Source organism: Drosophila willistoni, unplaced genomic scaffold (genome assembly GCF_018902025.1).
Source record: "Drosophila willistoni isolate 14030-0811.24 unplaced genomic scaffold, UCI_dwil_1.1 Seg346, whole genome shotgun sequence".
In the NCBI taxonomy this organism is placed as follows: Eukaryota; Metazoa; Arthropoda; class Insecta; order Diptera; family Drosophilidae; genus Drosophila; species Drosophila willistoni.
This window is the reverse complement of record NW_025814296.1, coordinates 87733-104478: the sequence shown is the minus strand read 5'-3', so window position 1 is coordinate 104478 and position 16746 is coordinate 87733. Positions and strand designations below refer to the sequence as shown.

General features: G+C 42.6%; 2 protein-coding genes across 10 annotated transcripts; both read right to left on the bottom strand.

The window, feature by feature from the left end:
• Nucleotides 1-698: 698 nt before the first annotated feature.
• On the bottom strand, nt 699-3571 carry LOC124461324. Of its 5 annotated transcripts, none has more exons than XR_006955021.1 (7): nt 3538-3571; nt 3092-3475; nt 2865-2925; nt 1550-1989; nt 1261-1458; nt 979-1018; nt 699-925 (listed from the first exon to the last, which is right to left on the bottom strand). XR_006955021.1 is itself a non-coding variant. In XM_047012854.1 (4 exons), exons 1-3 carry the CDS (start codon nt 1695-1697, stop codon nt 1001-1003), a joined length of 342 nt encoding a protein of 113 aa, XP_046868810.1. In that variant the 5' UTR covers nt 1698-2021; the 3' UTR covers nt 699-925; nt 979-1000. The 5 variants fall into 5 exon arrangements, 1 of the variants encoding a protein (XP_046868810.1); XR_006955020.1 differs by lacking the exon at nt 3538-3571 and having other exon boundaries at nt 3092-3231; nt 3309-3517; XR_006955019.1 differs by lacking the exon at nt 3538-3571 and having other exon boundaries at nt 3092-3516.
• A 9306-nt stretch (nt 3572-12877) lies between these two features.
• LOC124461325 lies at nt 12878-15734 on the bottom strand. 5 transcript variants are annotated; one of them, XR_006955025.1, is made up of 7 exons: nt 15720-15734; nt 15273-15657; nt 15046-15106; nt 13729-14168; nt 13440-13637; nt 13158-13197; nt 12878-13104 (listed from the first exon to the last, which is right to left on the bottom strand). XR_006955025.1 is itself a non-coding variant. In XM_047012855.1 (4 exons), the coding sequence occupies exons 1-3, from the start codon at nt 13874-13876 to the stop codon at nt 13180-13182; spliced, it is 342 nt and encodes a 113-aa protein (XP_046868811.1). In that variant the 5' UTR covers nt 13877-14200; the 3' UTR covers nt 12878-13104; nt 13158-13179. The 5 variants fall into 5 exon arrangements, 1 of the variants encoding a protein (XP_046868811.1); XR_006955024.1 differs by lacking the exon at nt 15720-15734 and having other exon boundaries at nt 15273-15412; nt 15490-15699; XR_006955023.1 differs by lacking the exon at nt 15720-15734 and having other exon boundaries at nt 15273-15698.
• Between the last annotated feature and the right edge of the window lie 1012 nt (nt 15735-16746).

The window sequence follows — 16746 nt, the reverse complement described above, 5'->3', positions numbered from 1 at the left end:
TCGCCTATCCCACATCGCCCCCCCCCGTCGCTCCCACCCACCTAGCTGTGCAAGCGCGGGAATAATGGACGATGATGATGCTATTATCAATGTTAACCAACAACAACAACAGCTACCAATATGCCCAACTAACAAAGGGCTACATATAAAGAAGGAGCGGCAAATGGACTATGAGTCCCCAGAGGAGTCCAACGAAACCGTGATCTCCATTAATTCAACCCCAAAAAATTACACCCACATCGACTCCATATCCCCTATGGTCACCGATGATGACAGCCCAACCCCCTCTAACAACCCAGATCAATCCAACAAAACTACACCGAATAAAATAAAACAATACTTAAAATCTATTAAGGCACACTTAACTACAACTAACAATGATAAAAGAAACAACAACAACAGCCAAAAAAATAGTGAAAACATTGAAACTCACATAATTGATCACAAACAAACAAATTATAATGCTACAACTAATGAAACTAGTGACAATAAAACTAACCACCTAGAACAACCACTAAAACAGCAACAACAAACAAAACAGCAGCAACAAATTAAAAGAAAACTAAAACAAAAAACCATAACCTCGCACATCTCTACTACTGCTAAAAAACCCACAAAAACGATTGCCCAAGAACTAAAAAAACAAGCCAACAACAATTTTAAACCAAACTTAAAGCTATTTAATTTTAATGCTCATACTATAACTAAAACTAATAAAACAAATACAGAGTCAAAAATAAAATTAAATACTACGACTAGCTCCATTGCGACGTGCAACCAAGGTGAGAGGAGAGACGAGCAATCCGTAAATGACGGCCGTTCTGCTTCTGATCACAGCGGTCATCGAAGCGAGAGGATTCCGGACATCTGGATCTCCCGCATCCCAGACGTTGGCCCGCTGCTCGCCCAATTAGAAAACCTAAACCTGAAAAATAAATTTACAATTAAAGCTGAACAAGGAAATCAAATCAAACTTACCTGCTACTCCAATGAAGACCACTCAGCCGCAATGACGCACCTAAAAAGAAACAAATATTCATTCTTTACATTCCAACCATACAATCAAAAAGGATTTAGAATCATCATAAAAGGACTCCACCATTCAACACATGTTGAATGGATCCCCAATGAGCTTACAAGAAGCGGATACCGTGCGAGATTTGCCAAGCTGTTAGTGCAAAATCGTACAATGATTCCGTATAACTCGTTTGAGGTGGAACTGGAGCCCCTCACTGATGAATTAAAAAAGAATATACTCACTCTAAAACTTCTAGGCCCTTACCAAGTGAGAATTGAAAAATTCCACAGGCGCCTGACCCCGGCACAGTGCCACAAATGCCAGGCGTTCGGACATACAAGGAACTACTGCCATGGTCAGGTCGCCTGTATGAAATGTGCCGGCACTCACGACACCAAGGATTGCCAACACAAGAGAAACCCCAATCCAGTATGCGTCAACTGCAATGAAAAACATATTTCAAGCTTCAAAGGATGCAAAGTCTACCAGCAGGAGCTGGCAAAATTACAAAAAAAAGGAATAACAACTTACCTTTTAAAAGAGAGGCTGACTGGCATTTCCCCCGGGTGCCCTCGACGCAATATTTTGGCGAAATAAGCCAAAACTCCACGACCGTCTCCTGCTCGAACTCTGCTATGAACACAAAACTGGAAAATACAAACAAAACGTTAATAAACATTAAACCTAATACTAATAATAACAAACAAAATGATAATACAACACGATACAAAAGTAAAAGCTACTACAACAACAATAAACACCACTACACAACACAAAAACAAAACACTCCCCTAAAACAACGACTGCCACAAGAAGCAGATACTCCTGGTCAAATGCAGCCAATATATCGAGACCTCATGGCCATGATGCAGCAGCTAAATTTGGTCATCGGTCAGCTGATGACATTGATGCGGGATCCAAACAGGAGCAATCCAGGACTGACGCTGTCGAATTTCTCATCAAATTCACACCTAAAAATATAAAATAAACAATATTAAAAACCATACAAAAAAATGAAACAATTAATACAAAATAAAAGAATATATAAATTACCTAAAACTAAAACTACAACAACACATCTTAAAACACAACAAAACTCAATTCAAAATAACATGCAAACAACACTGCAATTTAAAAGAATTTAACTAAGGAACTAATACAACAACATAATTAAAACTAAAATAATTCATATAATAATTACCCAATACAACAAAATCTATAAACGTCAAAACAAACGAAACAAACTAACAAAAATATACAAAATGCATTAAAATTTACTTATCTAAAATACAACAATAACAACTAAAAACTAAAACAACATACATCTTAACTGTCTAATCTAACCCAAATTTATAACACATTGCATAAACTAAAACTACAGAAAAACACTTAAAACTCTATAACAATAAATCAAGCTAACATGGCAAAAAACCACAAAATAACACAATACAATACTAAATTAAAATCATGCAAAAACAAATATCTATCCAATAAGAACAGCAAAACTAAATTAATACATAAATACACTATCTAAAACAACAATACATACAAATCGTTTGACAAAATTTTTTAACAAAAACAACACATACTTAAACATACCAAAGCAACACATATGAATACAAGAACACTATATTAACAAATGCAACACAATACTAAAGAAAAAGCACATAATCACAACAAATAATACAAATTTAAAACTAGAACTAATACAATACACAAATTAACTATTTAATACAACACAAAAATTCTTAAAATACCTACTTAAACTATTAATATAACAAGAAATACAAAACACACCTAAAACAAAATAAAATCAATTCATATTATAATAAAAATTAAAACGAACCAGCGGAGTCCTTCTGGTCGGCGCCTTCGGATCCGACATCTCCAATCCTGATGCACAAAACCTATAAATAAAAAGAAATTAAAAACGAATTAAATAAAATTGCAACAAAAATCAAAACAACAAGCTATTCAACTAAATAAACATGCAAATCTAAAACTACGCAAAACAAATCAACTAAACACAGATAAAACATACACAACATGCAACCAAAACAACATGTACTACACCTGAACAACACAAACTGCCACAACACAGCAAAATGTGCCAATGAGACGTCCCACCTGGCCCCAACAAGCTTACATGAACTGTCGAGGTCGCTCTGGAAAAGTCAACTCCTTACTGGGCTTTCACTCCAACCTGCCCATACCTGAAAATAAAAACACACAGATGAATATCGGGATTCCTGCCTGGCAAATCATCCTCTCCTTGCAGGATTCTACTTACCTCACACCAACGCCTACTCTTCACCTGTGGCCGGCATGAGCTGGCTGGCAACCCAAAGGCCAAGTCACGACAACACCTAAAAAACAAATGAACCCATACTTACCAACAAATTACCTACCTGTGATTCCTCCTAGATGCGCCGGAAACCTGGAAGCGAAACATGGTACCTGGAAAAAAGAAAAATTGTAAATTATAACTCAAAAACTTTGCAAATTGGGCCTTTGTTTACCTTTTTCATCTAATGTGACCTAACCATACAATTTAAATAACATGCCCACTAAATGTTAAATCAAAATGTTAATTAACATGCCAATGTAAATGACTGCCGATACTCACCACATCGCATACATTTGCAATGGCACTACTTTCAAACCATTCTACTTTAAACAATTCTCTTAAAAATTTAATCTAAGGCATGCAACTAACTAATAACTCTAATAACATAAACATTTTCAAGCCGATACAACAATTAACATAACTCTTAACATCGATAACAATGCCACCAAACGATAAACCACAGTCGATAATGTAAACAAAACACACACATAGTGGCAGCCATAACTACTAACACACTTAAAAGAAACACTTTGATACAAATTCTATGATAAACACATGAAAATAACCAGATCTTAACATAAAAACTTAAAACTACACAAGCTACCTCTATCTCACACATGTAACTAACTAAAACAATGCCCAATATTATGCTAAAAATAATTCTACCAACAAATCTACCTACATACTATGCTAAACATGCAAACCCTGAAATTTTTAATACACACTGCACACTGGTCAAACCACTATATGACATGCTACAAAAAAAATAATAAGAGAAATTAAAAACACTCTGAAATTAGCAAAAATCAGGGAAAACACACTAAAAAAATACTTCAAATTGAACTAAACACTAAAAATGGGCAAAATATAATATAAAAAAAGCATTAATAAAATATATACAGAAATAATAAAACTAACACATAAAATAAACTAAAACAAACCATAAAACAGACTAAACACTAAATCAATCTAAACATAATACATATCACTAAAACTAAATCAAAAACTTATAATACTTACCAACACACCCACTAAATATCATAAACATGCTATAAAATTAAATAAATTACCTAAATCAAATAACCAAAAATAATACTTACTACAAAAATTAATATTAAAATATATATAAAAAACAATTTAAATCATAAAATATACTAAATAATACAAACCATTCATACTTACCAAAACACTCACCTAAAAATCATAAAACAAACCTAAAAATCATGAACCTAAATCATAAAAAGATTTTATAAAGAAATACTATATATTATACTTACCTCTAATCCAAACTCTAACCTAAAGCATAAAAAACGAAACCAATAATACTTACCTCAATTGCCATACCTAAATCTAAATCAAAGCTAAAATAAACCTAATACTTACCATTAATATCTCTATTTCACTAATAACTCTAAATATACTTACCTATTATACCACCTAAGCTGAAATTTTTATCTATGTCTATTTTTAAGAAATTATATGTAATCAATTTTTAAAGGGTATTATGTCGCCCATATAGATTGTAAGTAGGGAAAAATTGTGAAGATCTCAGTTGAGATATATACAATAAAGTGGCCAGCAACTCAGTTGCTTGGCTATGGGCATATGCTTCGGCTGCCAAACAGGAAAATCAAACCACAGCCACTACGATCTCCCACAAGGGGGCCAACCACTAATTGGGCTAGCCTTGGGCCACTAGCCCATCCCGTAGTACCGAATCACAGCTTCGGTCGGCTGTTCGCAGTCGAAACTACTAGCCATATGTGTCCTCGACAACACGGAATGGATCGTCCTCGACTCCCCCCAACTAGGGTTCGTCTACCAGATTGCAGCTTTGGCGGGCTGTTCGCAGTCAGAGACTACTAGCCATTTTAGTTCAACACGAACATGGAATGGATCATCCCCGACTCGCCCCTCATGGGGTTTGTCTACCAGATTTGCAGCTTTGGCGGGCTGTTCGCAGTCGAAACTACTAGCCATTTCTGTTCAGCACGAACAGGAAATGGATCATCCCTGACTCGCCCCTCATGGGGTTCGTCTACCAGATTTGCAGCTTTGGCGGGCTGTTCGCAGTCGAAACTACTAGCCATTTTAGGCAAACATTGACATGTGGGCGTCCTACTCAGACTTCTCTCATACAGGAATGCATTCAGCGATCCATAGCCAGTCAGCAAGAATCCAGCGTGAAGTCCAAAACCAAAGTCCTTCCGGCTGAAGACGAAGCATGCGTCCGGGATAAACTCATGAGTCGGTCGACCGTGCTCATCGTCATCCCACCTGCATTGCCACTCGCAGCACATACGTTCGTCTAGCATCGCCTTCATCTGCTTCCGATCCAGATTTGCTACATCCAGACCGAACAGCCAATTGCCTTCCTCGAGGGGGTGGGAATGCTTCACCCTGTACCTAATCGCCAGTTGCCTGGCAACCAAGTCCAACGGGGGGGCTCCAGCAAGCACCTGCAGTGCCACAGTGGACACTGTACGGCATACCGGCAGGCATCCCAAGAGCATGACCGTCTGGCAAGAGCAGAGGTGCCTCCTGGCGACCATCGTACTCTTAACCGCGGAATACCACACTGAGGCACCAAATAGCGCACAAGGCACCATGAGTCCAGCATACACAGTGCGTCTGGATCGGGACTGAGACCCCAGTCAACCCTCAGAACGCGACTGAGTGCACCACTGACTCCAGCCAACTTACCGCGTAATCCTGCGATGTGCGGCTCTCAACGAGAGCATTAAATGCCCGATGGCCTTCCATTAAAGCGACAATTCCGGCAGTCCACCGGATTTTCGCACTTCCAGATCTTGTCGCCCTTCTGACCACATCGGAAGCATGTCGCCTCTGTTGCACCACACTGGGCCACCTTATTGTCGTAGCCTGCGCATCTGTGGCAGTGGGTCCTTACGATCCAGCGGAACCTGTAGCTGAACCACTGAATGTAGAACCTCTCACGGCCTTCCAGCAAGGACGCAATCGAGTCGTCTACCTCGATAGAGACGTTCACTCTCTTGCCTTCTTGCGCGACCCATGGCTTTGACACCATGTGCACTGCCTTTTTAAAGGACTCTACCGTCATCTCTTTGAAGTTGTTTTCGTAGAGCTGCTGCATGAAGACCTCCGGGTGAGTTTGGTGTCAACCTCCATCACCTTCAGGGAAGGTCTTGCCGCCTTCTTCTGTTGGACATTCAGTCCAACTTCTGCGAACTTCTTATTCGCTACCACCCGCTGTATTTCGACAACCGACGGCGTGCGGATGACAGCGCCTCCGCTCCTGAGTTCGCGTACTTCATGTACACGCACTCCCAGCGTCGGTGCGACCTCCTTCATCACCCGCTCGGCCACTTGCTTGCTGGACACGTTCGGGTCCCGACTCGTGACCACCGCGGACCACGTCTCAGCTGGCTTGCTGATCCGTGGCGCGGCGACCGGCACTCCGGGGACGGGGACAACGGCAGCAGCTCTGGCGGTGACCGCGGGGAAGGCAGCATTGTACGCAGCAATATGCGCAGCAACAGGGTGGTGGGCGGCTGTGCAGCAGGTTTGCTCTCTGCCGCTTCCAACAGAGCGTTCCTGAGGGTCAGCGATGTCGCCAACTCCTCCAAGCGTCTGATAGCAGACGATAGCTGCGATGCAGCTACTGACTCCATGTCAATCATGGCATTTCTAATGGCTTGCCCTGAGGCGCCAATCTCTGCGAGAATCGCAGACGAGCCACCGGCGACAATTCGCCACGCTCCGCTTCGCGGTATCTCCGTCTCGGCTGGTCCAGCGGCTGGACTTTCGACAGCTTCAGGAGAAGCAGCAGCGGCGGCAGCCTTACGTTTGGCTGGCTTCACGGGGGGCGCGGGCATGGATACGCTGTCCAGATGCGGCTTTTTCGCAACGGGGGCGACTTGCTCCAGCACCGGCGACGAACGAGCCGAGCGAGCCTTCGCTTTCCGCGACTTCTTTTCCCGCTTACCGACGACGACCGTCATCTCGGCGCCCGACTCGTCAACGGTGTCACTACCAGTGACATTCATCGACTCCGCGGCCGACTCAACACACGACGTAGCGCTGCGGGCGCTTTCAACAACGCTGGAAGCGCTCATCACGCTGATGGTGCTTCCACTGCGTTTCATGGATCCGTCCATGACAACGTCTCTACACGAATAGTTCGTGTCACGAAAAAATTCGAAAAAAATTTTCCGTGTCACGCACGAACTATCGGCTCACGCACAAACAATCGGCTCACGCACGAGTCCGATCACGCACGCCGAAAACAGCACTTGGCCCTTTTAGCGAGGGCGCACTGTACTAGCACTCTTCTCGAGTGTCCACTGTACTTGAGCACGTGCTCGCACACACACTTGCACTGTCACTCACACGCACAGTCTCAACTGGTAAACAAGTTACCGTTGCTTGGCACACTAATCCACTTGTTTACGACAAGTGAGCACTTCACCGTTTCAATCGGTGTCTCTGTCTTGCACTTTTCCACTGTTTCTTTTGCGTTTGATTTTCGCAACTGACACTACCGCGACACAACCGCACGCAACGACAGTCCAAACAAGACTGAGTAGATAGGGACATGAAGTCTTATTTGTTTTACGTGGCGTGTACCCATTAATAGGGTTTAACTACCACGGCACTCGAGTCGAAACTACTAACCATTTTCGTCACCGCCAAACAGGAAATGGGTAAACCTCGCCGCTCGAATCGGCTACTGCTGAAAAATTTCAACAGCACCCAGGAAGCACCACTTGGAGGTTTCGAGTCGACTTGACCTGAATCATGACTTATGAATTACGGTACATCCAGGCCCCTTCTGCGATCATCAGGCCCAAGCTTCCCAGTAGATAGGGACATGAAGTCTTATTTGTTTTACGTGGCGTTTACCCGTTAATAGGGTTTAACTACCACGGCACTCGAATAAGCCACAATTGTGACAAATAGTACACGTGACGATACAATGCGTCGCCAAACGCCCATTTGAGAACTGCTTTTGCAGTTTCTCTCCAGTGCCAGTTGAATGCCATGTTGGTCGGACATGACATTCCCTCTTGGGTGAGGCGAGGCCGACCTAAAACCTCTGCTGGTCTTTGGGTGCAGCACCCGGTTGTTTGCAACTCCACATTTGAGTTAAACTCATCCCCGCATTTGGGTATTAAACCACAGCCACTACGATCTCCCACAAGGGGTCCAACCACAAAGGGCTAGTGGGCAAACTAGCCCATCCCGTAGTACCGAATCACAGTTCCGGTCGGCTGTTCGCAGCCGAAACTACTAACCATTTTCGTCACCGCCAAACAGGAAATGGGTAAACCTCGCCGCTCGAATCGGCTACTGCTGAAAAAATTCCAACAGCACCCAGGAAGCACCACTTGGAGGTTTCGAGTCGACTTGACCTGAATCACGACTTATGAATTACGGTATATCCAGACCCCTTCTGCGATCATCAGGCCCAAGCTTCCCAGTAGATAGGGACATGAAGTCGAGTTTATTTAACGTGACGTGTACCCATTAATAGGGTTTACAACCACGGTACTCTAATATGCCACACTTGTGACATATAGTACAGCGGGTCAAAACAATGCGTCAACCAACGCCCTTCGGAGATACTGCTATTGCAGCATCTCGTCAGTGCTATTGAATGCCATGCTGTCGGACATGACACTCCCCCTGGGTAAGGAGCGAGGCCCATCTAAAACCTCTGCTGGTCTATGGGTACAGCACCCGGTTGTGTAACGCAACTCCACGCTGAGTCCAATGACTCTCCCCGCATTTGGGTATCAAACCACCCGTAGTGGGGCATAGCGACATATCTCCGACGACATATCTCCGCCCAGTACATTTTTCTGGCGGAGATATGTCGCATTTTTAACGGCGGAGATATGTCGTTGTAAAACGACATATCATCGCCGGTGATCTGTGCGGAGATATGTCGTTTCAAAACGTCATATCTCCGCCGTTAGAAAAACGACATATCTCCGCGCGAAATTATGTCGTTTCAGAACGACATATCTCCGCGCGAAATTATTGTTGGGGTTTATTATTATATCATCGCCGGTGATTTGCGCGGAGATATGTCGTTTCAAAACGTCATATCTCCGCCGTTAAAAAAACGACATATCTCCGCGCGAAATAATGTCGTTTCAGAACGACATATCTCCGCGTGAATTTATGTCGTTTCAGAACGACATATCTCCGCGCGGAGATATGTCGTTTTTCTAACGGCGGAGATATGTCGGCGGAGATATGTCGTTTTTCTAACGGCGGAGATATGTCGGCGGAGATATGTCGTTACCCCCCACTACGATCTCCCACAAGGGGGCCAACCACTAATTGGGCTAGCCTTGGGCCACTAGCCCATCCCGTAGTACCGAATCACAGCTTCGGTCGGCTGTTCGCAGTCGAAACTACTAGCCATATGTGTCCTCGACAACACGGAATGGATCGTCCTCGACTCCCCCCAACTAGGGTTCGTCTACCAGATTGCAGCTTTGGCGGGCTGTTCGCAGTCAGAGACTACTAGCCATTTTAGTTCAACACGAACATGGAATGGATCATCCCCGACTCGCCCCTCATGGGGTTTGTCTACCAGATTTGCAGCTTTGGCGGGCTGTTCGCAGTCGAAACTACTAGCCATTTCTGTTCAGCACGAACAGGAAATGGATCATCCCTGACTCGCCCCTCATGGGGTTCGTCTACCAGATTTGCAGCTTTGGCGGGCTGTTCGCAGTCGAAACTACTAGCCATTTTAGGCAAACATTGACATGTGGGCGTCCTACTCAGACTTCTCTCATACAGGAATGCATTCAGCGATCCATAGCCAGTCAGCAAGAATCCAGCGTGAAGTCCAAAACCAAAGTCCTTCCGGCTGAAGACGAAGCATGCGTCCGGGATAAACTCATGAGTCGGTCGACCGTGCTCATCGTCATCCCACCTGCATTGCCACTCGCAGCACATACGTTCGTCTAGCATCGCCTTCATCTGCTTCCGATCCAGATTTGCTACATCCAGACCGAACAGCCAATTGCCTTCCTCGAGGGGGTGGGAATGCTTCACCCTGTACCTAATCGCCAGTTGCCTGGCAACCAAGTCCAACGGGGGGGCTCCAGCAAGCACCTGCAGTGCCACAGTGGACACTGTACGGCATACCGGCAGGCATCCCAAGAGCATGACCGTCTGGCAAGAGCAGAGGTGCCTCCTGGCGACCATCGTACTCTTAACCGCGGAATACCACACTGAGGCACCAAATAGCGCACAAGGCACCATGAGTCCAGCATACACAGTGCGTCTGGATCGGGGACTGAGACCCCAGTCAACCCTCAGAACGCGACTGAGTGCACCACTGACTCCAGCCAACTTACCGCGTAATCCTGCGATGTGCGGCTCTCAACGAGAGCATTAAATGCCCCGATGGCCTTCCATTAAAGCGACAATTCCGGCAGTCCACCGGATTTTCGCACTTCCAGATCTTGTCGCCCTTCTGACCACATCGGAAGCATGTCGCCTCTGTTGCACCACACTGGGCCACCTTATGGTCGTAGCCTGCGCATCTGTGGCAGTGGGTCCTTACGATCCAGCGGAACCTGTAGCTGAACCACTGAATGTAGAACCTCTCACGGCCTTCCAGCAAGGACGCAATCGAGTCGTCTACCTCGATAGAGACGTTCACTCTCTTGCCTTCTTGCGCGACCCATGGCTTTGACACCATGTGCACTGCCTTTTTAAAGGACTCTACCGTCATCTCTTTGAAGTTGTTTTCGTAGAGCTGCTGCATGAAGACCTCCGGGGTGAGTTTGGTGTCAACCTCCATCACCTTCAGGGAAGGTCTTGCCGCCTTCTTCTGTTGGACATTCAGTCCAACTTCTGCGAACTTCTTATTCGCTACCACCCGCTGTATTTCGACAACCGACGGCGTGCGGATGACAGCGCCTCCGCTCCTGAGTTCGCGTACTTCATGTACACGCACTCCCAGCGTCGGTGCGACCTCCTTCATCACCCGCTCGGCCACTTGCTTGCTGGACACGTTCGGGTCCCGACTCGTGACCACCGCGGACCACGTCTCAGCTGGCTTGCTGATCCGTGGCGCGGCGACCGGCACTCCGGGGACGGGGACAACGGCAGCAGCTCTGGCGGTGACCGCGGGGAAGGCAGCATTGTACGCAGCAATATGCGCAGCAACAGGGGTGGTGGGCGGCTGTGCAGCAGGTTTGCTCTCTGCCGCTTCCAACAGAGCGTTCCTGAGGGTCAGCGATGTCGCCAACTCCTCCAAGCGTCTGATAGCAGACGATAGCTGCGATGCAGCTACTGGCTCCATGTCAATCATGGCATTTCTAATGGCTTGCCCTGAGGCGCCAATCTCTGCGAGAATCGCAGACGAGCCACCGGCGACAATTCGCCACGCTCCGCTTCGCGGTATCTCCGTCTCGGCTGGTCCAGCGGCTGGACTTTCGACAGCTTCAGGAGAAGCAGCAGCGGCGGCAGCCTTACGTTTGGCTGGCTTCACGGGGGGGACGGGCATGGATACGCTGTCCAGATGCGGCTTTTTCGCAACGGGGGCGACTTGCTCCAGCACCGGCGACGAACGAGCCTTCGCTTTCCGCGACTTCTTTTCCCGCTTACCGACGACGACCGTCATCTCGGTACACACGCACCAAGAGAAAGACAAAGGAAAGGGCCGATAATATGCCTGGCAAAGCGGGATCGCCAGACGACGAGTGGCCCCCCCTTTATGCCCCTTGCCCGATCAAAAGCTCGTATGCGGAGAACAAAATAGGCGGGCTGCCTGTTGCCAGCCTAAAACAACTGGAAAAAATCTTTTCGCCTATCCCACATCGCCCCCCCCCGTCGCTCCCGCCCACCTAGCTGTGCAAGCGCGGGAATAATGGACGATGATGATGCTATTATCAATGTTAACCAACAACAACAACAGCTACCAATATGCCCAACTAACAAAGGGCTACATATAAAGAAGGAGCGGCAAATGGACTATGAGTCCCCAGAGGAGTCCAACGAAACCGTGATCTCCATTAATTCAACCCCAAAAAATTACACCCACATCGACTCCATATCCCCTATGGTCACCGATGATGACAGCCCAACCCCCTCTAACAACCCAGATCAATCCAACAAAACTACACCGAATAAAATAAAACAATACTTAAAATCTATTGAGGCACACTTAACTACAACTAACAATGATAAAAGAAACAACAACAACAGCCAAAAAAATAGTGAAAACATTGAAACTCACATAATTGATCACAAACAAACAAATTATAATGCTACAACTAATGAAACTAGTGACAATAAAACTAACCACCTAGAACAACCACTAAAACAGCAACAACAAACAAAACAGCAGCAACAAATTAAAAGAAAACTAAAACAAGAAACCATAACCTCGCACATCTCTACTACTGCTAAAAAACCCACAAAAACGATTGCCCAAGAACTAAAAAAACAAGCCAACAACAATTTTAAACCAAACTTAAAGCTATTTAATTTTAATGCTCATACTATAACTAAAACTAATAAAACAAATACAGAGTCAAAAATAAAATTAAATACTACGACTAGCTCCATTGCGACGTGCAACCAAGGTGAGAGGAGAGACGAGCAATCCGTAAATGACGGCCGTTCTGCTTCTGATCACAGCGGTCATCGAAGCGAGAGGATTCCGGACATCTGGATCTCCCGCATCCCAGACGTTGGCCCGCTGCTCGCCCAATTAGAAAACCTAAACCTGAAAAATAAATTTACAATTAAAGCTGAACAAGGAAATCAAATCAAACTTACCTGCTACTCCAATGAAGACCACTCAGCCGCAATGACGCACCTAAAAAGAAACAAATATTCATTCTTTACATTCCAACCATACAATCAAAAAGGATTTAGAATCATCATAAAAGGACTCCACCATTCAACACATGTTAAATGGATCCCCAATGAGCTTACAAGAAGCGGATACCGTGCGAGATTTGCCAAGCTGTTAGTGCAAAATCGTACAATGATTCCGTATAACTCGTTTGAGGTGGAACTGGAGCCCCTCACTGATGAATTAAAAAAGAATATACTCACTCTAAAACTTCTAGGCCCTTACCAAGTGAGAATTGAAAAATTCCACAGGCGCCTGACCCCGGCACAGTGCCACAAATGCCAGGCGTTCGGACATACAAGGAACTACTGCCATGGTCAGGTCGCCTGTATGAAATGTGCCGGCACTCACGACACCAAGGATTGCCAACACAAGAGAAACCCCAATCCAGTATGCGTCAACTGCAATGAAAAACATATTTCAAGCTTCAAAGGATGCAAAGTCTACCAGCAGGAGCTGGCAAAATTACAAAAAAAAGGAATAACAACTTACCTTTTAAAAGAGAGGCTGACTGGCATTTCCCCCGGGTGCCCTCGACGCAATATTTTGGCGAAATAAGCCAAAACTCCACGACCGTCTCCTGCTCGAACTCTGCTATGAACACAAAACTGGAAAATACAAACAAAACGTTAATAAACATTAAACCTAATACTAATAATAACAAACAAAATGATAATACAACACGATACAAAAGTAAAAGCTACTACAACAACAATAAACACCACTACACAACACAAAAACAAAACACTCCCCTAAAACAACGACTGCCACAAGAAGCAGATACTCCTGGTCAAATGCAGCCAATATATCGAGACCTCATGGCCATGATGCAGCAGCTAAATTTGGTCATCGGTCAGCTGATGACATTGTTGCGGGATCCAAACAGGAGCAATCCAGGACTGACGCTGTCGAATTTCTCATCAAATTCACACCTAAAAATATAAAATAAACAATATTAAAAACCATACAAAAAAATGAAACAATTAATACAAAATAAAAGAATATATAAATTACCTAAAACTAAAACTACAACAACACATCTTAAAACACAACAAAACTCAATTCAAAATAACATGCACGCAACACTGCAATTTAAAAGAATTTAACTAAGGAACTAATACAACAACATAATTAAAACTAAAATAATTCATATAATAATTACCCAATACAACAAAAATCTATAAACGTCAAAACAAACGAAACAAACTAACAAAAATATACAAAATGCATTAAAATTTACTTAACTAAAATACAACAATAACAACTAAAAACTAAAACAACATACATCTTAACTGTCTAATCTAACCCAAATTTATAAACACATTGCATAAACTAAAACTACAGAAAAACACTTAAAACTCTATAACAATAAATCAAGCTAACATGGCAAAAAACCACAAAATAACACAATACAATACTAAATTAAAATCATGCAAAAACAAATATCTATCCAATAAGAACAGCAAAACTAAATTAATACATAAATACACTATCTAAAACAACAATACATACAAATCGTTTGGCAAAATTTTTTAACAAAAACAACACATACTTAAACATACCAAAGCAACACATATGAATACAAGAACACTATATTAACAAATGCAACACAATACTAAAGAAAAAGCACATAATCACAACAAATAATACAAATTTAAAACTAGAACTAATACAATACACAAATTAACTATTTAATACAACACAAAAATTCTTAAAATACCTACTTAAACTATTAATATAACAAGAAATACAAAACACACCTAAAACAAAATAAAATCAATTCATATTATAATAAAAATTAAAACGAACCAGCGGAGTCCTTCTGGTCGGCGCCTTCGGATCCGACATCTCCAATCCTGATGCACAAAACCTATAAATAAAAAGAAATTAAAAACGAATTAGATAAAATTGCAACAAAAATCAAAACAACAAGCTATTCAACTAAATAAACATGCAAATCTAAAACTACGCAAAACAAATCAACTAAACACAGATAAAACATACACAACATGCAACCAAAACAACATGTACTACACCTGAACAACACAAACTGCCACAACACAGCAAAATGTGCCAATGAGACGTCCCACCTGGCCCCAACAAGCTTACATGAACTGTCGAGGTCGCTCTGGAAAAGTCAACTCCTTACTGGGCTTTCACTCCAACCTGCCCATACCTGAAAATAAAAACACACAGATGAATATCGGGATTCCTGCCTGGCAAATCATCCTCTCCTTGCAGGATTCTACTTACCTCACACCAACGCCTACTCTTCACCTGTGGCCGGCATGAGCTGGCTGGCAACCCAAAGGCCAAGTCACGACAACACCTAAAAAACAAATGAGACCAATACTTACCAACAAATTACCTACCCGTGATTCCTCCTAGATGCGCCGGAAACCTGGAAGCGAAACATGGTACCTGGAAAAAAGAAAAATTGTAAATTATAACTCAAAAACTTTGCAAATTGGGCCTTTGTTTACCTTTTTCATCTAATGTGACCTAACCATACAATTTAAATAACATGCCCACTAAATGTTAAATCAAAATGTTAATTAACATGCCAATGTAAATGACTGCCGATACTCACCACATCGCATACATTTGCAATGGCACTACTTTCAAACCATTCTACTTTAAACAATTCTCTTAAAAATTTAATCTAAGGCATGCAACTAACTAATAACTCTAATAACATAAACATTTTCAAGCCGATACAACAATTAACATAACTCTTAACATCGATAACAATGCCACCAAACGATAAACCACAGTCGATAATGTAAACAAAACACACACATAGTGGCAGCCATAACTACTAACACACTTAAAAGAAACACTTTGATACAAATTCTATGATAAACACATGAAAATAACCAGATCTTAACATAAAAACTTAAAACTACACAAGCTACCTCTATCTCACACATGTAACTAACTAAAACAATGCCCAATATTATGCTAAAAATAATTCTACCAACAAATCTACCTACATACTATGCTAAACATGCAAACCCTGAAATTTTTAATACACACTGCACACTGGTCAAACCACTATATGACATGCTACAAAAAAAATAATAAGAGAAATTAAAAACACTCTGAAATTAGCAAAAATCAGGGAAAACACACTAAAAAAAATACTTCAAATTGAACTAAACACTAAAAATGGGCAAAATATAATATAAAAAAAGCATTAATAAAATATATACAAAAATAATAAAACTAACACATAAAATAAACTAAAAACAAACCATAAAACAGACTAAACACTAAATCAATCTAAACATAATACATATCACTAAAACTAAATCAAAAACTTAAAATACTCACCAACACACTCACATAAATATCCTAAACATGCTATAAAATAAAATAAATTACCTAAATCATTCTAAACATAATACATATTACTAAAACTAAATCAAAAACATATAATACTTACCAACACACCCACTAAATATCATAAACATGCTATAAAATCAAATAAATTACCTAAATCAAATAACC

Bases quoted from the DNA above. Each gene is read 5' to 3' on its own strand.
- LOC124461324 (XM_047012854.1), bottom strand. From the start codon at position 1,697: ATGTTTATTAACGTTTTGTTTGTATTTTCCAGTTTTGTGTTCATAGCA. The intron at 1,459-1,549 runs GTAAGTTGTTAT...TTTTCATTGCAG, and splicing joins GTCAGCCTCTCTTTTAAAAG to TTGACGCATACTGGATTGGG.
- LOC124461325 (XM_047012855.1), bottom strand. From the start codon at position 13,876: ATGTTTATTAACGTTTTGTTTGTATTTTCCAGTTTTGTGTTCATAGCA. The intron at 13,638-13,728 runs GTAAGTTGTTAT...TTTTCATTGCAG, and splicing joins GTCAGCCTCTCTTTTAAAAG to TTGACGCATACTGGATTGGG.